The sequence below is a fragment of the Lytechinus variegatus genome, chromosome 18, assembly GCF_018143015.1.
Source record: "Lytechinus variegatus isolate NC3 chromosome 18, Lvar_3.0, whole genome shotgun sequence".
Classification (NCBI taxonomy): Eukaryota; Metazoa; Echinodermata; class Echinoidea; order Temnopleuroida; family Toxopneustidae; genus Lytechinus; species Lytechinus variegatus.
In genome coordinates, this window is record NC_054757.1 from 18,769,170 (window position 1) to 18,793,078 (window position 23,909).

The 23,909-nt window shown below is 35.8% G+C and overlaps 1 protein-coding gene across 1 annotated transcript; it reads right to left on the reverse strand.

Moving 5' to 3' along the window:
* Positions 1-10,030: 10,030 nt before the first annotated feature.
* Positions 10,031-21,263, reverse strand: LOC121432107. Its single transcript, XM_041629964.1, has 6 exons — positions 20,975-21,263; positions 17,589-18,041; positions 15,188-15,284; positions 13,496-13,710; positions 11,674-11,796; positions 10,031-10,167 (listed from the first exon to the last, which is right to left on the reverse strand). The coding sequence occupies exons 2-6, from the start codon at positions 18,039-18,041 to the stop codon at positions 10,162-10,164; spliced, it is 894 nt and encodes a 297-aa protein (XP_041485898.1). The 5' UTR covers positions 20,975-21,263; the 3' UTR covers positions 10,031-10,161.
* Positions 21,264-23,909: the final 2,646 nt, after the last annotated feature.

Genomic DNA, 23,909 nt, shown 5'->3' on the forward strand with positions numbered 1-23,909 from the left:
CAACCTTTGAATTTTGACCTTGCCCCACATTTCAAGGCACTGCACCTCCATGCGAACCATAATCATATAATGTAGGGTATCATTGTAAAGAGAGTTAAATGATATATTCATCGATATTAATTACACATTGATATTTTCTACAACCGAGGAGGTATTATCGATCAAATTCAGATTTCCAAACTTTTTTTGAGCTTATGTATATATACATATATATATATATATATATATATACATATATACATACAATAATCAAACTAAATGAAGAAGAGTCAAAGAATGCTCAAATATTCCACTTCAGTCTTTAATTCTTCAGACTTTCTGAAGAATTAGTTAAATAGAAACTAGTTAAATATATATTATGTATATATGATATATATGTATTATTATAATATATATAATAAACTAAATGAAGAATAGTCAAAGAATGCTCAAATATTCCACTTTAACTAGTTGTCTTTTATTCTTCAGAAAGTCTTTAATTCTTCAGACTTAAGACTTTCTGAAGAATTAAAGACGAAACAAGTTAAAGTGGAATATTTGATCATTCTTTGACTATTCTTCATTTAGTTTGATTATTATTTTCTTTCCGTGACGGGGGACACACTTCGTTATTTCATCGTGTATATATATATACATACATATATATATATGATATATTTTGTAATTTATTTTTCACACGTCTTGGCGTATTTCCCCCTTGTGTAATTAATAATACCAGGAAGACTTTGCGATATCGTCATCGATAATACATGTATCAGATCAATATCATGTGCCTTTACATTATTGTCGAATAGAAAGATCATTCCTATATAAACCTACCTGATTCCGACTGTGCCAGAGTTTAAATCGCATGATCTCTGATAAAAAAGAAATTCTAGGATGGATATTGAAAATCATGTGTCTTCATTTGAGAATAATTCATCTTCGAATGAGCTACACCAGCCAAATCCGTGTGATTACTATGGGTATGCAGTCGGTGTTCTTAGTCACATAGCCAGGATCATATCAATTATTGGCATCGTCATCACGGCCATCACGCTACTCACTATTGCCTGTCATCATCGATTTCGAAAGAGGCACTTCGTATTCGCCTTCAGCATCGTCCTCGCTGACTTATTGCTGGATATTTCAAACCTCGGTAGGTATGACTTTGGCAACTCTTTATTTGTATATGCTGTGAAAGAAATGGGTAAAGAGAACAATGGTATATATATATATATATATATATATATATATATATATGTATATATATAAATGTGAAATTATAGAATAGTGATAATGATAACCGAAAGATTATAAGATTTTGTTTTAATTCTAGTATTTTGAGCTTTGAATATTTACATGGTAGTAAGAATGGATGAGATGGTTAAATAACGGTTACACATGGCGTTGTTAGGTAAACTTGAAAATGACTGTTGGGTTCAGGCGCGGATCCAGGGGGCAGAGGGGCCTCCCCTCCCCCCCCCCCAAAAAAAAAAAAAGAGGGAGAAGGCCAAGTGGGTGGGTGTCCCCACCTCCCTCAAGTTCTGAATGATGCCCATGGACAATTAAGTTCACCAACTCTCCCCCTCCCTTTCCCAACAGGATCGCGGGATAATATGGATCCTAGTACACATGTTACTTCTACTCGTAAATAGCTCAAGTCTGGTATCGACTGCGAATGTTCTGTTCGTGGCTGTTGATCAATACATCGCCTTCAAGCTCGATCCCTTCGGCACGAAGAAGATTCTCACCAATTCCCGTCGAGTCATAATGTGCTTCGCAACCTGGGTGATCATGATAGCTGCATCTGTTCCAACGATATTATCGTCAACCAGTGACAATCGATTCTACCGACCGTACATTTGTCATTCTTTGTTAATCTTTACCGTAATTTGTTATATCTTCGTCTACAGAACGGTAGCTAAGACACCCCCTGAATTAGCCGACAATCAGTATCAGGTGCGAAGAAGAACACGAACAAAACGCGTGTTGCAGAATTACGCCCTAATTTTAGTGACAAACTTGCTCCTCTTTACCTTACCAGATATCATATACCTGTATTTCATTGTTTGGTGTATGTCATGTAGATCTCGCGTCGAATTTTGTATATATGCTGTTTGGGTAATCATGCACACTCTGAATACATTGGCAAATACTTGCATATACTGGTGGCGCGTGAAGGAATTTCGCGCCATACTGATGAGTTGAAAGGCATTTTGTGACAATGGACTGATTTTTGTAGTTTATGCTTCCCGAAAAAAAACAGGGAGAGATACACGTACGTCGAAAAGCCAGACTGTTGCCAGATCGCACGAAGCCCACCTTTGGATGTGGTTTGAAGCCGGCGTCAAATTGCCGGACTGAAGCCGGCTTCATTCCTGCAATTGGTATGCCTATACCCCCGAGTGGACTCAGGCAGGCTTGACCGCTGAACTAGAAATTGGAACATTAGTTACAGCCAATGAAGTGCGCAAGAACTGTAAATGTTTATTTGAAAAGTCTTGACAACACTTATACCGTGGAATGCTTAAGAGTGTTTTTGAATGGGATACACATCTTACCAATCGAGTCATGCCAACTCCAAGCGCGAGCTGAAATTTTTGGATGTTCTGACTTGAAAACTTTACACTCTACGCACTCTTTATAACCATGAATAGATTGGGTATCTTGTGAAGCGATCGAAAAAGACAATGGCTTTTCTAACAATGTGTTGAAGTTACTTCAGAAAAAAGGGACATTTTTCATTATGAGAAAAAAGGCGGCATTTTCCCCTTTTGGGGGTGCAAGTGCCCCCTGGTTCCGCCATCCCTGTATCACTGGGATATTTAGAATCTTTTTATATGAAAATGTTGAAAAATGTATGTCTCATAATTTGCATCATGTATGATGCAACAATTAATGTAATATGTAGAAGAAAATATGAGCAGAATCTGAAAAGTACCGTGAAAATGCAACGGTTACTGGGCATCCAAATCGTGTTGTTTGAAAATATTTTTGTTTTTTAGACTTTTTGGAATCAACATGTTTTCTCTTAATTGTGGGAAGTTTAACCTGCACCTACAGTGCCGTTTGATTGAGATCAGATTATTGACCTTTAAGCTTTACAACCTGATAACGACTTTCGAGGAAATAAATTACCAATGAAATTATATGTGGTTAAACATGAGGGTTTAGTAATTTACTAGGGTTTTGTAGTAACAAGAGAATTTTGATTAATTCTATCAAATGCTCTCGGGGAAAATCATTCAAAAGTATAGTACATACAGAGATAGGCTTCTCGGCGTTACTTGCATAAGTAATCCGATTAGATGACATGAAGAAAAACAATTCGTGCGTTACCAAATTGATTTTGATCAATATTGACAGCAATGTCCTCCCATATAACCATTTTGCAACAGTGAATAATTCTGCAGTCTTTGCAAAATATGATGTCCATGCAACTGTCTATTGTTCATCAATTCTATTTGGGTATAAGGATTAATTTGCCACAGTTATAATTTCTACATTTTGGGGGAAATGCCATGGGCGGAAATCCCAGGGGGGACAGATGGACGCGTGTCCCCCCTACTAAAAAAATGGGGGGGGCAATATCAAATGTCCCCCCTACTATTTGTGGTCTTTTATGATGGTAAAAAATACATCATTCAGAATCGAAAAAAACATGTATTTAGGACGAGATTACCCTACTTTGGGGATGATAACTTTTTTTTGTTTTTGCTTGTCAAATTTTCCAGCACCTTGTCCCCCCCTACCATTTTGGAGAGATTTCCGCCCCTGGGAAATGCCATATTGATAGCTTGACCTTATAATGTGTGTCAATAGTGTGCTTAATTCGGAAAACCCACGAATTATTCGAACTGGAAAATTGCAAGATATGCTTGCTTGTAGTAATTTCATCTTTATAATAACTTAAGTTATTGATAAGGTCGAACAATAGGCATTCAGAAGGAGATGGCAAATATGCAGTTAACAAATCCTTATGAAAATGAATATCTGACGCTACCTGCAAAAAGAATATCATGAATATAGTTGACAGATTCTTTGAATTATCACCAACATCAGTAGGAAGGCCAGTGATACTGATGGTTGGAAATTGGAATATGATGTGAATTACTAAGAATTGAAATATAATCAGCGGGAAATACTATACCAATTAAGGTCTGGTTATATATAATATAGTTCAAACAATCAAAATGAAACAAAATCAAATGACAAAAAAAAAAAACTGCCAGACGGCGAGTCGAAAACAGTCGTTTTGAATTTTTTGTACCAGCTAAATATACATGTAGGTGGTTTGAATAAAAATGAATAAAACGGCTGTTTTCGACTCGCCGTACAGCCGCCGTAGAGCAAATGTGACCAAGGTATTCGTTATTTAAGCTTAGAAGATAAACGGTGCGAATTTCCAAGTTGAAGGGAGATTTCTATATTTTGTCATATTCCGTTTTCTGCTTGCCGTCCCTCATAAATTTATATATATATTTCGTAATTAATTTTTTTCTCCACTTTTTTTTATACATATTTCCTCCTCGTGTGATTTATAATACCAGGAAAACTCGGCGAAATCGCCATCGATAATACATGTAGGAGATTGATATCATGTACGTGTCTTTACATTTAATTGTTGAATTAAATAACACGTTGCTCATAATTCCTAAATAAGTATACCCGATTCCGGCTGGCGGCTGGGCAAGTGATTATCGCATCGGTTGTGATAAAAAAATAGGGGGGTTTTAGGATGGATATTGACAGTAATTCCTCTTCATATGGGACAAATTTATCTTCATATAAACATAAAGCGAGTACTTGTGATTATAATGGGTACACAGCAAGTGTTCTTCGTCTCATCGCCGGGATCACATCGACTATTGGTATCGTCATTACGTTCATTACCCTTCTTACTATAGCCTGTCATCGTCGAGTTCGAAAGAAGCACTTCATATTTGCCTTCAACATCGTCCTCGCCGACTTACTGCTTGATATTGCTAGCTTCGGTTTCGTTATGTGGAGAGTACTCAATGTTTCCTGGGTAGGTATGATTGTCATTATTGTAAAAACTTTGAGATTTCCATTGGGCTGAAAAGGCACATCCTAAGCTTTAAAATGATATATAACGTGACAGAATTGATCGACAATTACCCACACAATCGCTGGATTGAATATGAAGTAAACAAGGTTTGAAGTTCAAGTTTCACTCACGCATGGGATGTGCACACTCAGTGAAACCGTCAAGTAATCAGGGGAAAATTATATTCAGAGAAACTCTTGTATCTCAATGTTTTATATTATTTTACAAGTACAAATTTTGACGGTATAAATAAGAATTACTCTTTTAGACTATCATTTTTACTTTAAGAATACATTTTTTGTATTTACTGTCTTACTGGCGACTTGTCAGACGTTTCATCCGACAGTTACTATGGTAACAGTGACTCTCAGCCAATCATTATCAAGGAAAGTTGTCAGATCTGACAACTTGTCGGACAAAAATGTTGATGAAACTCTCCCCAGACCATTGATTCTTGGTTTCGTGGTGGCACGTCACATAATATATCCTGCTGGTATCCCAGGTGGGTGTTTCATGAAAGTTGTCAGCACTGACTAAATTGTCGGTGCTGACAATTTAGTCAGTGTGAAATCCTTGGTTTTGATTGGCTGAAAGGCATTGGACTCTGACTGTTACTATGGTAACTGTCGGAGAGAGACAACTCGTCAGTGCTGACAACTTTCATGAAACGGTCCCCAGGAGTATCTTGGTCGGAGGAAGGTCGGAGTAATTCTGTCTAGACGGGCAATACTCTGACACTTTCTCTTACCAACTTGACAGCCTTTGTCTCGGTCGTAATTATAGAAATATCTTTGGAATTTTAATCTCTGTATAATAGAATTTTACTCCAATATCCCATGTCTGATTAAAGAAATTCTATGTATGTTAGATTAAATACAAAATACTATTGACAAAGGACATATCATTGGGAAGCAAAGAAAATCGGATCTTTCATCATGGTGCTAAATAACGCAAGACAATAATTGAAGGGATACCAAAAAGTTAATACATCAAACAAAATAATAATAATATATATATGAAATAACATGATGGTCATCTTAATTCTCACGTAAAGGTTTCGATCCCACTGCACAACGGATGCAAAGATAATGTAAAACGTACGAAAATCTTGAAAACGCCATGCATCCGTTGTGTACTCATTGCATACGTGTTTTATACACTCTATCCATTGAGCATCCGTCCACTCTGTTTTCATCCGCCCTAATAGTTTTGAGCTGCACAAACCTTTTTCAAGTGATGAACTTTCCGCCGTGTACGATGAAAATCTGCATCAATACGAGCATCAAAACGTCCAATGTCAGTTACCATCCGTCAGAGGCGGCGATCGGAGGGAGGGGGCGATCGCCCCACCAATGAAAATATTGGGGTAGCAAGCATATGGTTTTGCCCCCCCCCCCCCATAATTCCGCAAGTGCAAAAATAAAATAAAATTGTAATGTTACACAGAAATCAGCAAATTAACCAAACTCGATATAAAATTTAGTTTTTACATCTATAGTACAGTATAAAAATCATGATTTCTGCGCGCGGGAAATGGTTCCACCTATCATTGCAACTTTTGTTTAGGTAGCTAGGCCCTACATTTATGCAGGAAACTCATGATATTGGCATAGAATTCCTTTTTCCATAGGCGGATCCAGGTGAGTTATGTATATCTCTATAGTAATTTTAACAAACTACAAACCCTTTCCATGACAGCTGATCAAAAATTTTGGTTCGAGATTTGTTTTTAAAATGTATTACCCCATGCATCCTATTCATAGTATATATATTATAACAGTGATTAAAATGTCCCATTTTCAGGCCTTTTTTATCAACAAATTTTACACTCTCATTAGGCTTGTTATAAAAATAAATAATAATATATCCACGACATTGTTCCTTCTGATCAAATTGTCTGTTTTTTCAGATTGCAATTTCGTCAAGTTTTATCTCGAGCTTAGGAAGAGGAAAAGAAAGATAGTCATGTCATCATTTTCATATATGATGACATTATGTCTTCAAAATATCCCGGTCCTAAATCAAAATAACACTATCAGCTCGCGCATCGCACCATTTAATCATAGCGATCCATATCCACCTCACAATTTCCCTACAGAGTGCTTGAAATAGTGCGTAAATTGACCCTTCTTCTTCAGATCGGAACATCTTTTTTTTCAGCTCGCGCTTCGCGCTCGCATTATTGATTTTCATAATGAAAGAAATGTATTTAGAATGCCCAGAATCCAGGTCACATTATTAAAGTAGGAAGATACCCAATTACCCATCCTTTTCATGATTTCCAAAACATTAATAGAGTGTCCCATTTTCAGGTCTATCAAATTCTTCCTGCTCGCGCTTTGTGCTCGCATCAATTATTTAGTTCTGTACCTATCTTGTTCATGATTATAAAAAGTTCAAAGAATTTTTAGTTTCAGGTTGGAATATCAAAAAAATTTCTACTCAAGCTTCACGCTCGCATTATTTGATTGTTGAATTATGTCGTCTTCATGGGTAACTGCAAACAGTCCTTAACTGTTCATTTTCAGGCCCAGCCAAGGTAAAAATCATGCTTGTGTTTCGCGTTCGCAGTAATTATATAGTTACATACGCATCTTGTTCAGGATCACACAGACACTCACATCCTCACAAACGCACACAAAAGTATACATATTGTAACGTAACGAAAGGTTTATATAATTTTTAATCCATGTAATAGTTGCATAGGGAAATTCATTAATCGTTTGTAATCGATTATGTAGGTATTTTCTTTAAAATGTATTTAAGCACTAAATGCTGAGAAATAATGAGGTTTACAACTGTATGAATATGTTAGATATTTGCTCTAATTGTTCTTTACTGTTCGAGTATAAATATTAGTGACAATTACCATTGCTGCTGTTGAAAAGATTTATTTCATGACCTTAACTGTTTTTAGAAGAAGATTAAATTTTACGAACTGCCCAGGCGATCCACAAATTCTCCATAGAAGATCCTTGGAGTTTGAATGCAGTTCTCCTAGGATGAACTTGGAATAGTGTAGCAATTGAGAATGACCAATTCTCTGAGGTTGATACAGGAAGTCTCGAAAATTGCATTGGTTCGGTATATTTCGCTGCTCTCATTACAATGTATAAATAAACTCTAGGTGATGGAAACAGGAACAGCGAACAGGTTGCTTTAAAGGACACGTTCACCCCAACAAAAAGTTGATTTGAATAAAAGAGAAAAATCCAACATAAAACTGAATATTTCATCGAAATCGGATAAAAAATAAGTTAATGATATTTCAAAGTTTTGCTTAATTTTACAAAACAGTTATATTGATCCTGGTCGGTATAAAAATGAGGGGACTGATATCACACACTCACTATTTCTTTTGCATTTTATTATATGAACTATGGAATGTTAAAATTTTCTTCTTATTACTATTATTATTTATTCGGCATTTCAAAATAATTTATAATACAATACAAATTACATAAATAGGACAAACGTGACATACAGGGTGACCAGATTTCACAAAATGAAATACGGGACATTTGACCAACGAAGATCAACAAAGAAGCCCACACACAAAGTATTAGACTGGTGAAAAATATAAAGAATTGGAAAAGAAGGTGAACGAAGGAATAAAGGAGAAAGAAAAGAGATGATTGAGAAGGAAACAAAATAAAGGAAAAACAGAAAGAAAATAACAGATAGTTAGAATAAAAGAGATAAAATATAAGGTTCCGTCATTCTTTGAAATTAATATAGAAAGAAAGAAAAAAAAAGAAAGGAAGCGTAGATGAAAAAATGTCTGAAAGACAAAATAAAGGAGAGAATTAAAGGGGGAAAGGTAAGAAAAAGGAGGAAAGAAATAATGAAGGAAATAAACATGTTTCCTTCATTCTTTGAAAGAAAGAAAGAAAACTGGAGGAAGGAAGGAAGAAAGGAAGGGAAAGGAAGAAAGAAACAAAAGAAAGAAAGAATAAGGGGAAAATAAGAAGGGAAAAAATAAAGAAAGGAAGAAAGAGCGGAAGGGAAGAATGAAGGGAGGAGAGAACGTAAAAAAGGAGAAAATAATGGGAGGAGAGAAAGAACGAAAAGAAACAGGAGACGAAGAGAGAAGGAAGCCAAGGTAATTATAAGGAAAGAATAAAAAAAAGGATATTTGATAAAGAAGGAAAGCAAGAAAAAGAAGGAAAGAAAGAAAAATGAACAGAGAGAGAGAAAAGAAAATGTCTAGGAAAGAAAGAGAGGAAATGAAGATAGATGGAACAAAAAGGGCAAGCAAAAAAGGTAGGGTATATATAAAATAAAGAAAAAGGGAAAAGTTCAAACTTCAAGTAAACAAAAAATCCAATCATCTTATAAAAATCCATTTTATTTGGTGTTTTTTAAAATGTATTTTTAAAAATTAAAAAATAAAATGTTTTAGAAATTAATAAAATTTCAAAGTGAAACATATTGTCAAACTTAAAAATTAGGTGAAACATTGCGGCATCGTATAAACCAAGACCCAAAACGAAAGCTGAAACAACTAGATCTATGAAAAGTCAATAACTTGTTCCTCCGATTACATCTCCAAATCATTAATCTGAGAATCCATAGTATAGTTATAAGTATTTCCCGCCGATTTTGTGATTATTAGTGGTGGAAAACTGTTTATCATGTGAGATTGTTTGCACCATTGAGAATTTGCTTCGATCCTACATGCCTAGCTTGTAGCCTGCCACACACAGGCAGGAGGCCAGTTCATTTGCAATGTATTGGGTTAGCAAGAAATCACCACAGAACTTGTAAAAGTTTACTGTTATCGATTTAATTGTTGTCCCTGCTTCGTCAGCTGTTGGTTATTTAATGAAAATTCGTCACTTTTAAAACTACATTTTGTTCAATATTCTGAAATACTGGACAAATAGGCGTCCCGGGAAAGGTTTGTCGGGACGCCAGGACATAGGAGCAAAATACGGGACAATCCCGGGAAATACGGGACGTCTGGTCACCCTGGTGACATAGTACAAAGGACTTGGAATAGAGATGAAGGGACTGCTTGGGTTTGTCTCGTGGAACAAACCTATATCACACCGAGCATGTGGTATTGGCATTGATTTAACACTATGGTTCAGTCAAGTTGGTCCTTATTGTCAAATCTGTAAAAATCAAACAAAAAAAAAAAACAAAAGAAATAGTGAGTGATGGACATCATTCTCTTATTTGCATGTCACTGTTTTGTGAAAAATAAGTGAAACTTTGAATCATAACTTTCTTATTTTACATCCGATTTTCAGTGAATTTTCTGCATTATGCTTGTTTTGATTTGACCTTTAAAGGCACATATGCAAATTGACGGAGACGAAAAAGAATGAAGGAGGAAAAAGAAGAAAGAAGGCAAAGAAGAACTTGGAATAAGGAAATAAAAGATGAAGAAGAAATAAGATGAAGAACAAGATAGAAGAAAGAAGAAAAAAAGAAAAAAATATAAAGTAAAAGAAAGAAGGCCAAGACAGAAGGAGAAAAAGACAGAAAAAGGAAAAAGAAAGAACTTGAACGAAAGAAAAAAAGAAAGTAGAAGGAAGAAGGAAAAAGAAGATAGAAGAATGAAGGAAAGAAGAAAAAGAATGAAGAACAAGATAAAAGAGGAAAAAAGGAAGAAAAAAGGAGAAAAATAGAGAGAAGAAAATCCATTATAAAGAAAGAAATTAGTTTAGAAAAATAAGAAAAAAAAATACAGAAAGAAAGAAAAAGAAGATGATGAACTATAAGAAATCAATTTCACATGAAAGCTTGGCAATCTTTAAGGATTAAGAGTCACACATTTTTATTTTGTTTTTCACCTTTTAAAATCTTTACCCTTTATATTAATTGAACCAGTTAATACCCCATTTAAAGAGTGTAGATCCTGCCTTCATGTTTCCGATTGATGAAGCAATATACAGACAAATAGGAATAACTATGAATTAAGTTATGGACATATATAAATACATAATATGCATAGGCCTACACATATACATTTTTTATAATTATTTGTGCCATTATTCGATTATTTCAATGTAATGTTCTTACACCAAAATTTTTTTGACAACCTTTAACTTCACCATTTCGACTATTCTATTTTGAATAGACCCTTAAAATAATGTTTAATTCCTGTTTATAACATACCGGTACTCCTTGCTTAAAAAAATTCAGGTTTCATACAGTGAGAACAGAAAGTGTAAGAATTAATTTTAGGATGACACCAAAATCGATGGAAGTATTTACATCAGCATCTGCCCTTTCATCAAGTTTTCCAAAACTTGGAAAAAGTGGTTTTTGCACCTGTTGTCTTCAACATCATTCAACATCATTCAGTCATGCATTGTGCAAATGGTACAAATAGGGTATTAATGGAAAACTGATGAGTTTCTCCTTCACATCCATGCAGAATAATTTCACAAAATTAGATATAATTTGAATACCGGCCATCTAGATTTGGATTACCTTTTTTCTGAAATGCACTGTATAATGCAATTTACATGTATGTACAGTTTGATTAACATTTTTTGCCCTTGAAGAATAAAGAATAGTTTAAATAAAAATTGGTAGTCGCAGACCAGTCAGAGACAAGTCTCAAGGAAAATCCCAATTTGGACTTGTAAAACTATAAAGCACATGTTTACCTTTGGACAGGCTGGACAATCCTTGCCTTTACTCTGTGGAACAGCTTGCATATTTACATTTGCACTAAATGTTTGAAATTGTGCAAAAGATTGCTGAGTCAGTTCTGAGTACAATGCATTCACCTTCAATATAAATGATAAGGAAGGGAAGAATGTCACAAAGATAGATCAAGATCAATGAACGTAAGTAATAGCAAGATAATCAAAAGAGAATTAAAGAACATGGGTCTTTACACGGATTTTACAACAATTTTAAACCAGGAATTAATTAGCAATTTGTCAGAAATGTTAGTGCAGTTAATAAACAAGTGGAATGCAGCTAGCAATTAGGTATTATATAGGCAATCATGACATGTATTCCTACTGCAATGCGAAATATGATGACTGAAAATGCACTTACAAATGTACACACATTTATGTTCTTGAGCATTACAAAATGTGATATACATTAGCACTGCCAGTAAAGGTATAAAAAAAAAAACATTTTTCTTTATCATTGTATTATAAATCGTACTAATGTGTGGATTAAAAGAAATTGACAAACAATTCAACTTGTTCAAAGCTGTTGATCTCTATCTTTATGGACAAATTTCTGTTTGTAGAATAAAATTTTGTAAACTGAAAACTACATGTACAGCAATCTGACTGTGTGCAGCTGATGGGTATGCCTCCCCCTCCCAGTCACCTTTGACATTTTACCTCCAATATCTATCGAAACCTCATAAAAAAACGTACTTGGGTGTGTTATGATTACCACAACCAGCTGATGGTAAATTCTGGCAGTAATGAGATCAAATCAGAGATGAGGCCTCATGATCTTTAATCTTGAAACTAGAAAATCTTATCATAGTTCAGTGGTGCCTTATGATTATGAATTCGAGTATCACAGTAACAAGACAAATCAGTCATGCTATAAGCCTGTAACCTTTGTCCCGTCAACTCCAAATTAAAATCAGTTCATTGCTGCTTCATAGCACACTTGGTCCTAGTTACATTAGAATATAATGAGCTGTTCTTAGTCAAGTCCACCTCAGAAAAATGTTGATTTGAATCAATAGAAAACAAATCAGACAAGCACAATGCTGAAAATTTCATCAAAATCGGATGTAAAATAAGAAAGTTATGACATTTTAAAGCTTCGCTTATTTTCAACAAAATAGCTATATGAACGAGCCAGTTACATTCAAATGAGAGAGTCGATGATGTCACTCACTATTTCTTTTGTTTTTTATTGTTTGAATTATACAATATTTCAATTTTTACAAATTTGACGATTAGGACCTCCTTGCCTGAAGCACAAAATGTTCAGAGACGAATGAAACTTCATTTCACATGACAATGACAAGAAAATAAAAATATTTCATATTTCATATAATAAAATATACAAAAGAAATAGTGAGTGATGTCATCAATTCTCTCATTTGGATGTAACTGGCTCGTTCATATAATTATTTTGTTGAAAATAGCGAAACTTTTAAAATGCCATAACTTTCTTATTTTACATCCGATTTTGATGAAATTTTCAATGTTGTGCTTGTTGATTTTTTCTCTTTTAATTCAAATCAAGTTTTTGTTGGGGTGGACTTGTCCTTTAATATGCAGTGGCCGCGGAACGGTTTTCAAAGTGGGGGGGGGGGGCTGACCATGCAAAAAATCACAATCATATGGTCATTTTTACATTTTTCTACATGATTTTGGAAAAAAGTTGGCCCGCCACCCACGGCCCCTGATAAGTTCCTGCATTAATGGATGGATGGAAACACAAGAAGCATGATGACATGGAGGCATAACAATGATTATAACCCTACCAACAAAAACACACCTCTTTTTCTTTTAGGCTGTTCTGGAGCCCAATAACCTGGCTAGCTGCTTTTAAAGAGACATTAGCCTCCATTCTCAGGAAGTAAATAAGCTTCATGAGTTCCATTGACACAGCCCTCTTTGGTTTGGGTTGGGTTGGCCATAGATGATACCTAAGAATGCCTGCAGCTTCAGGTTCACAACGACATAACTGGAACAGCGCTTTGTGTAGTCTCCCTGAACGAAAAATGAAGACAACCCATAAATAGAGTTAATATGGCCATTCTCATCTCAAAACTACATGCACATGTATAAACAAAAGTGTAGTTATAGAATAGTGTGTTACTAGCAGAATAAACAAGTGGAAAACCTCTGGCAGTCTCGCCTGCATTACGCAATTCAATTAAAGCAACAGTGCTGACTTTGAAAAGAGTTTTTGAATAATTATTCACAAAAGTACACATTCAAATGATAATAAAATACCATGTCCACTGACTCAAAATTACTTTTGAACATACTTTGACCTATATGTAAAACAATCACTCATACTTGATTACCCTTATGTTTACGTTTCATGAACTAGATCGATAAACTTTTAAAGTTATGACAATTCCTCTTTCAATGAAAAGTTTGTTGGCCCTAAACGACCTTTGACCTCGGTCATGTGAACTGAAACTATCACATTATCTTCAGCGATACTTGACTGCTCTTATTTCCAAGTTCTATAAACCAGATCCATAAAGTTATGATGACAAATCCACAAATACATGTACATCAACATGGCAAAAGTTCATTGACCCTATATAAAGTGACCTTTGTCATGAGACCTGAAACTAACGCAGGATCTTCATTGATACAACATTACCCTTCTAAGTTTTGTGAACTAGGTCCATAAAGTTATGACATTTCAAAAACTTAACCTTGGTTAAGATTTCAGTATTGATTCCTCCAACATGGTCTAAGTTCATTGGCTCTAAATGACCTTTGACCTCATTCATGTGGCCTGAAACTTGGGCAGGATATTCAGACCCTCATATGATCTAGGTCCATTTAATTTCTAAGTTATGATGACATTTCAAAAACTTAATCTTGGTTAAGAGTTCAATGTTGACGCCGCCGACACTGCTGTCGGAAAAGCGGTGCCTATACATGTAGTCTCGCTATGCTACAGCTATGCAGGCAAGACAAAAACTTGGTGGCATACCATAACTTTTGCCATTCTAAACAAAACAATTCTGCTATAGAATGACTAATTTATACAATTCAAAAGATGCTTTTTGTTCTACACACCTGCCATTTGAAAGGTTATAAGACTTCGTGAATCACCAGCTCTACGATACACTCATAGATTCAGGACAAATCACTGAATCAAAAGTTTTCTTATGAAAAAAAAACATGAATAAAACATACCTTTTGTTCGTCACTCACCAGTGAATGTAATTTTGGCATCAATAAAGTAATCAAGCCAATTGGTTTAATTTATTTTGGCGATTTGGTCATTCATGTTCTATTCAAATTATAATCAATGTTTTTTTTTGTTGAATACACCACCTAGCAACTGTAATAAGGAGAGAACTGCCATGGAAAAATTGTACTGGTAACTGGTAGACTGGTAAGCTTTTCATAAATTCAATTATCTTACTGTCACTTTAATTCTTGACAAAATTAGTTATTATTTCGACAGAGAGGGCATTCAAGAATCTAACACACAGACCTTTAGCATCAAATACCTCCAGAGTCTTCAAATAGGTTGTCAGGCAACTGTGATCTCTATGAAAACATCTCATCTCCTCATCTGGATATAGCAATCCCTGCAAAATATACATGTATAATTAACAAGATTAACAAGAGTGTCACTAAGGCGAGGACATAAAACGCCCGTCTGTAACCCGGAAAATGGAGCTATTGGTCAAGCAATAAAAGTGGAAGATGGCGACTTCACCTTTGACCTTCTGACCTCAAAATAAATAGAATTGCCAGGATCAATGCTATTATCATACACATCAAACTACATGAGCCTAGGTTAAGTACAACCAAAGTTATCACGTTTACAAGGACTGCAAAAGGGTACAGGTGTATAATGAAAATATGTCACTGTGACCTTGACCTTTTGACCTAAAAATCAATAGGCTTCCTGGGATAAATGCTATTATCATACGCACCAAATTGTATGAGCCTAGGTTAACATCGTGTTTATAAGGGCTGCAGAAAGGTACAATGAAAATTGGTCACTGTGACCTTGATCTTTGACCTTTTGACCTCAAAACCAATACATGTAGGCTTCCTTGGATCGATGCTAGTTTCATACATACCAAATTATATGACCCTAGGATAAGATCAACTGAAGTTATCGCGTTTATAAGGATTGCAGAAAGGTACAATGAAAATTGGTCACTGTGACCTTGACCCTTGACCTTTTTACCTCAAAACCAATACATGTAGGCTTCCTTGGATCGATGCTAGTTTCATACATACCAATTTATATTAGCCTGGGTTCAGTTAAACTGAAGTTATCGCGCTTACAAGGACTGCAGAAGGGTACAATGAAAATTGGTCACTGTGACCTTGACCCTTGACCTTTCGACCTCAAAACCAATAGGCTACCTTGGATCGATGCTAGTTTCATACATACCAAATTATATTAGCCTGGGTTAAGTTAAACTGAAGTTATCGCACTTACAAGGACTGCAGAAGGGTACAATGAAAATAGGTCACTGTGACCTTGACCTTCGGACCTCAAAACCAATAGGATTCTTTGGATCCACACTAGTACTATACATGTACATACCAAATTATATGAGCCTAGGCGAAGTTAAACTGATGTTATCATGCTTACAAGGACTGCAGAAGGGTACAATGAAAATAGGTCAATGTGACCTTGACCTTTTGATCTCAAATTCTATAGGCTTCCTTGGATCCACGCTAGTATTATACATACCAAATTATATAAGCCTAAGCTAAGTTAAAGGTAAATGCTAGTTTTGGTAACGATATCAAAATGAGTTCATACAGAATCCAATGAAATGACCACCAAAGTATGTGTTTTTATAAATAAAATGTATGTGCCAAAGGATTTTGGAAGAAATTGCGTAATTGCTGAGAAATCAGCAAATAAGCACAGGATTCGGGTAGAGTGTCGGGCCCGAAATTCAAAGCAATAATTATACACTGTCCCACGTGTGCTTATCTGTGTTGGGGATCGATCTTCAGTCTGAACATTTTTCAGCTTAGATTTCAAGATTTCACAAAGTTCAGTTTATGTAAATGTACCAGATCTAGATCCTCGATGATATACTGACAATTAAGCTTGTTTTACAGAATTTCTCATGAAAGCAGTGTTTACTGCAACTACTGGAATTTCTCTTTAAACTGAAGTTATCGCGTTTACAAAGATTAAAGAAGGGTACAATGAAAATAGGTCAATGTGACCTTGACCTTTTGATCTCAAATTCTATAGGCTTCCTTGGATCCATGCTACTATTATACATACTAAATCATATGAGCCTAGGTTAAGTTTCACTGAAGTTACCGCGTTTACAAGGAAAAGTTAACAGACGGACGGACACTGAGCATGATACCATAATACGTCCCGTCAAGACGTGCATATACAAATGGTAATAAACATCTACATGTACAATGATAAACATTTCATGTTGAAATATATACATGTACCTCAATGCATAATTAGTATGAAAACAAATGAACAAATGTTTGGCATAATTGAGTAACATTCAGATTTATGTTTATTTTAATGTTAAGCAATACCTTCAAGCTTTCAACAACAAAAATCACTTTTTGTGGCTTCAGATGCATTTCTCCATTTCTTCAAAAACCTAGAAACCCTTCAGAAACTTCTGCAGACAATGATCTACTTCAGCTGCATCCGAAAAAGTTCATGTCAGTATGTTTTTTAGTTCTTATAAATAATCCCCGATGTGCTTGCACAACTGTCACCAGATTAAACAGCCCAATTTAATGGTTTTAAAAGGAGATATCTGAATTCTGAAACATGTGCCTACATAATTTCAAAAATAAAAGGGACATACAGGTATCTGTAAATATTTTGATAAATATAAAAGCTCATGGAAACAGACCATGACTTTGCATACATGTACCTTCTTCCATATCATTGGCCTGTGTAAAAGAGATCGATGAAAGTTTGAAGAGCATCCAACACAGAAGTGTGCATACGGCCCACAGTCATTGCAAGTAACAGAAGCAACCTCTTCTTCACAGAAATCACATTTTGCATCAGGTGGTAATGCATGTCCTTGTACAAAGGATCTCTGCAAATGAGGTTGCAGATCCCTCCACTCCTCAAATGTCTTTTCTTTTCTTTGATGGTTGGTACTACTGCTACCAACATCTGCCGGTGGATCTAGACAAGTAGATTCTGCTTGCTGCAGGACTAAACGCTCTCTAATCTGTGATGTGGATGGAAACTCCTTTTGAGGTCCAGGACCAGACTGTGAAAGCATGTCCGCTAGTTTGACCGTTTCCACAGTCCAACGACCTGCTACTAGAGTCCTTTTCTTGAGAACAATCTTTTTTCTGTTTCGTCGTGGCATCTGAAAGGATAATAACAAGATTGAATTAAAGACACTACATAACATCAAACATTGTGGAAGACCTGTTAAAAAAAAACAAATAACCACCCTAGAACACAAAAGTTAGAGTAGTTATGCTGCCAATGGTACATTAAGTGCAGATACAAACTGGCACATTAATCTTAACTCAGCCAATAGGAAATTCCGCAACACAGCAGTCTGTCGGTAAAAGCTGACTCTTGATGATTTTCACCTTTTAAAAGCACTTACATGATCATTTTAAACTTTTATTTTTGTAGGGCTTCATTTTTACATTGGTAGCATGCCATTGGAAATCAAGGAGCTCAGATTTTCTAAAACTGGGAACATTAAATATAATGCCTTTAAATTAAAAGTACGGTATATATCATACAACTACATACAACAGCATAAAATAATACATGAAAATAATATCCAAACAATCTTTCTGTTTGGAACTTCATTCACTTCCTCTCATTCTTGAGGGTCAAAATGACAAACTGGACATCTAGATGAACAGAAGATCCTGCGTCGAGAACTGAACCTTATGTGTGTAAACCAAAATCCCACTCATTGTCAAACATATTAAACAATTTCATATTAGATCAAGCCCTATTATGTTTAACTGTGCCTAGCCTTACACATTTGGAGAATTGGAGTTGAAAATATGAATAAATATCTATAGGCCTACATCATGTACGTCCATCCATAACACTGACATGGCGAGAGTGACCTTGAAGAGTTTCAGTCCCGGTTGGGGTCACTCAGCCGCAGAGGGGGACACGTATGACCGTTACCACAAATGCAAATGACCCCCTATTGTAGTCAATTTCAAGGACATTTTGTGTAATTTACCCCCCCTATTTTCACGCAAAACAAGGACAAAATTGCGGTAAAATGGTACCTTGAAACACCCCTAATTATAAGATTGTAAGGACACTTTTGCCCATTTCGCAAATTTACCCCTATTTACCGTATTTCAAGGACAGGGCATTTACACCCTTTCCTCATTAGAGGAAATTGCAACACAGGCGTCAGAGTGCTCAGTCCTTAAAGATGACCAAGAGCCATGTCATACTGATACAATAATCCAAAAGAACTTTATTTTTCTTGAAAAATAAGAAAAGTAGAATTCTTTGTAAAAATAAATGTAGAGTTGTCCATATAAAGATACAGAGCATGATGCGCGCCCTCTGCGGCCGGTGACTCAGCGACGGATTTTACTTCCTGTAATCGTTCTCCCCTTTTTCCTGACCCCTATTTCCATCAGATCGAAGACGGTGAGCACCCCTATTTTCACTACTTCGAGGAGTGTTCTGTCCACGGACGTTCCGTGAAATTTACCCCTTTTCCCGCGATTTTGGTAACGGTCATGCGGTCCCCAAGTCATATTGAGTGACCCCACCGGGGGGTTCAGTGTGGAAAGATTGGATTTTGCGTGGGCGTGTTGTCTTTATGACTTCATCAGAGAGTACTTAAAAAGTGGCAGTAGTCCTAACACTACAGTTAGGCCTATTGTTGTTTTAAACTGCTAATTGTACTTGGCCTATAAAAACCTGGCTGCTGACTCATCTACCTAGGCCTAGAGCTAGCCAGGCCTACACCTATATCATATTAAAGCTTAAAAATTATAATCTTCATCATAATCTAAAAATCATCAGGGCTCAGAGAAATTTAGCGTTAAAATGAAACAACTTTTGTCGCATGAAAATTGTTTTAGGTTTGACTAGATTCCAGATCAAAAGTTTCACCTTTAGGCCTACATGTAGATCTAGGGTCTATGACTTTATATAGCTACATGTAATGACAAGATCTTTTTAAAAATCCAGACAAATGACCTGAAAGAATGAATTTCCTTCTTTATAAAGATACCAAAGACATAAAATTTGGTCAATATGCAGCAATGGTAGAATAAAATGAGATGTCCGCACTGAGCTCATTAAAATTGCAAAAACCCTAGGCTCTATAATCTAGGCCTAGATTATCACTAGGATAAAAAAGCTCCTTTTTGCGTGTTTGCCAACTGACTAAGGCCAATAGCCCGATTGTTAGTTATGGCAAGCTGGCTTGCCTTAACTTGAGCCCACTCATTCAGTGCACAAGGTTAGTAATTTTGACCTTGTTCTCTGTTCTAAACTTTGCCAATGACCACCAATGACAATGTCAATGTCCAATTCTGACTTATTTCATCTTTTTTGGGGAAAATGCTTGATTTTTGACACTGTCAGGGTCAGTTACCATTACACTTTACAGATATTCATCACATAACTTGGCTGCTCGTCTTAGGTCTAGCTACATGTAGTTAGATCAATTGAGAGACTGAAGAAGAAAATTTCCTTGAAATTTTACTCATAACAATGTTAAAATTATATATGACTTTCCACCAATAAGTGCTCCTCGGGCTCATCAAGCTGGTGAGTCTTTTCTTAGACTTTAGGCCTACTTCCGGGAGGGGGGGAGGGGGCACTCACATATATTGGTGGTAAGGGGACATGCTGCTTTGATCTCATCAACCACTTCATTAAAGTCACATATTTGAACATTGGTATTCGTACGATGATTTAGAACATTACACACTAAGATATTCCAAGTCTCAATATTAGCATCCAATTCTACTACATTTTATTCTGAAATCGAGTCTCAGACCAGTCGTAAGGTGTGCGGTAACCTTAACATAACAATGCAAAATCCCCCAGACGGGGCTCATCAATTTTTGTCGTTTATCAAAAATATAATAATAATAATTGCTTATATAGCGCTTAATACTTACTTGTCAGAAGTCTCTAAGCGCTCTACAGTATATGCAGCATAATTACCTTGGCTTGAGTTTAGCAGTGCAGCTGTTACGCGCTGCGTTTCAAGGAATAAATTCCTGCCGGGTACCCATTTACATGTACCTCACCTGGGCTCTATATAGCCTATATTCTAGTATATACCTTGCATGAGTTATTCACTTGGCCCACTTGACTTGAGTTGGAGTAGACCTATCCTAACTCCGTCTGATTATTGCATCCTGCAGATCTGAAAATTTATAGGCCTACCTTAACAGTTAACGTTAGGCTGTACTTGAAATAACCGCGCGCGGGCCGCGCCGGGCCACGTGTACATGTACCTGGTGCTGGTGTCATGGGCGAATTCGACCGGGCAGCCGATCGGTGCCAGAGGAACTAATCGGCGGCTGTTTTATCCACCGATTTGTTCCGAATTTGAGTTGTGTGATGCGATCGTCATGTAGCCGATTTGTGCCTATACGCCGTTCATGCAACTTTGACACCCCTTCAGCAAAAATGTGAAATTCCAGTAGTCCTTTTCAACCAATTGGCTCCTCCAATTAAATCACCCACAGTACAGTTGTCAATTTGAGAAACTTAATTTGGACGTATATATGTTTTGGAAAAAGCATTATTTTAGCACACTTCCAATTGATTACAGCTGTGTGGGGCAACAAAGCCATATTCACAATGAGCGCTTCCTTCTTTCGCCTGTGTTCGGGGTGTGGACTTCGATTTTGTATAGATCTAAGTAAGAAATCAGGGTAAGAAATAGGATAGGATGGAAATATATATATCAATAAAAGAATTCCTAAGCTAACAATTAAGGCTGCCAAAATACAGGGAACTCTCATCACTGACACTTTTTTTTTTCATTTTTGCTTTTAGGGGGGGGGGGCTAAGGGGCTAAGCAGGGGCTTGAATTTCAATAATTTCATATTAATGAAGATGTTCTACAGGCTAGCGTTCAAACTCACTTGACACTCTGTTTTGTTGACGATCAGCCATGCATTAAGTCTTTTATTAACCATGCTGTGGGAAACCGGTGAAAAAACATGTTTATTTAAAGAAATTATGGAAATACAAGCATTGTCAAGAGTAAAGAGAACTAAACTTTAGCAAATTATTACTTTCGTGACCATAATACCTTGCTGAGCAAAGTGTACATAATTATTCACTTTTTTCGGGGGTAATTCTTTATGTTTTCACCGAATTAATCTATGTGTGCACCTTTATTGTCACTTTCACTTTATCACATGGCCCTTGAATGTCAGTATTTACTCTACTATAAATGTTTTCGCTTTAAAAAAAAATGATAATGTTGATATGGTTCCGATCGATTTGACATAAATTTGCACCTGCGGAATTTAAATCAAGTTCCACGAGGTATTGGATAGAGCGCCCCCTGCTTACGTTTGAGAGACATAGGGAATACAATTTTTTTGTACTCCTGAGACGCCCTCGAAATGCACCTCGAGCGGACTTGTCAGGATAACGTACTAATACAGGGCAGGAGAGGTGGTCTTGCACAATTTCCTGGGAACTTTTCTTTCCTTTCTTTCTTTTACTTTTCAAACTGACATAATTTGAACAAAGAAATTATCATATTTTGAAAAAAAGAAAAGCATATTTATAAGGCAACAATATATAGTCAAAACTGACTAGTTTGCCTATTCAAAATAACAACAACAACAACAAGCATTGTTTCGAGGGAACTTCTTGACCATTTTTGTGATTAAGGTATCAAATAAAAGAACAGATTTTTTAGGCATATGATTTTCTTTTTGAAATTCAAATGAGTTTTTGGTATCCTTTCTTCAAATTGTTTTTTTTTTCACTCATGCATGGATGGGGAATAATCTCAGTAATATCAGATGAAAGAGAAGATTCTAAGCATTGCATTGGTAGGTCATTTGTCTATTGTATATGATAAATCATCGTTAATCTCAGTTTCGTTTTTTGGGGGGACGCACGGAGAGGAGTGAAAATACTGAATTTAACAAGATACTGAAAATATTGAGATTACTGAGAATACTGAAAATACTGAGATGAGTGAGGATACTGGAAGTACTGAGATTCTGAAATACTGAAATAAAAAATAGGCCGAATAATTGACGGTTCAATTGCTCGTGGGGTTAATCAAAACACTGCACATGCAAAGTGGTGCAGTAAGAGACATTTTCGGCCATACTAGGGAGCAAGGTTGCACCCCGTACATAATTTGCACTTTCCATTTTTGCTGGAACATTCTGCAACCTTAAACTTGCACTTATATTTCATTTAATTATATTCATTGATTTCCGTTTCACAATTTTGTACTTAATATAATGGATATAACAAAGTCAAGAATATTACTAGACATTAGCAACAAATTATAGATTTGGTAACACATTGAAAGATATAACTACCTCGATCAGATGATTTTTGTATTTTAGAATAGAACGTACGGGCTTGCCGAAAAAAAAAGCTTTTATGAAAGGCCAGCCCATAAACTTAGTTTGATTACCTAATTTTTTTTAAGTTCAAATTTACAAAAGTTCGCACAAAACTAATAAATCATATATTGTACATTGTCTGTGCAATACATAATTGAAGGATGATGATTTAAAAAATACAAATGAGGGTGTAGATACAGGGGCGGGGGGCAAATGAGGAGTGCAAACAATGCAATAATGGTACTTAATATACAGTGCGTATCAAAAAAGGGAGAGTTTAGAAAAGTCTATCAAAATTTTGTTTCAAATTATGTCTATATTTTCTTCCTAATGCTTTAAAAAAGGAATCAGTTTCGTTCATGCTTGAGCGAACGCGAGACATTTTTGTGAGGGGTTCAAAAAAAGGCTTGCGCCAAATGCAAAAAAAATAGAAAATATTGATAATCAGACTTCTTGCTAGTTTTAATTCAATTTGCTCCAATTTCTTTATTTCAACATCAATTATGTTCATACTTGGTAAATATTATCATTGGATAATTTTACATATCTGTCCATGAGGATGATGAGGTTGAAGGTCGTCTAGGGGTCAAAAGGTCAAATGATATGTGGTCATATTTATCCTTTTTTGAATTTTTTTTTTCAACTTGCTCTGATTTCTTTATTTC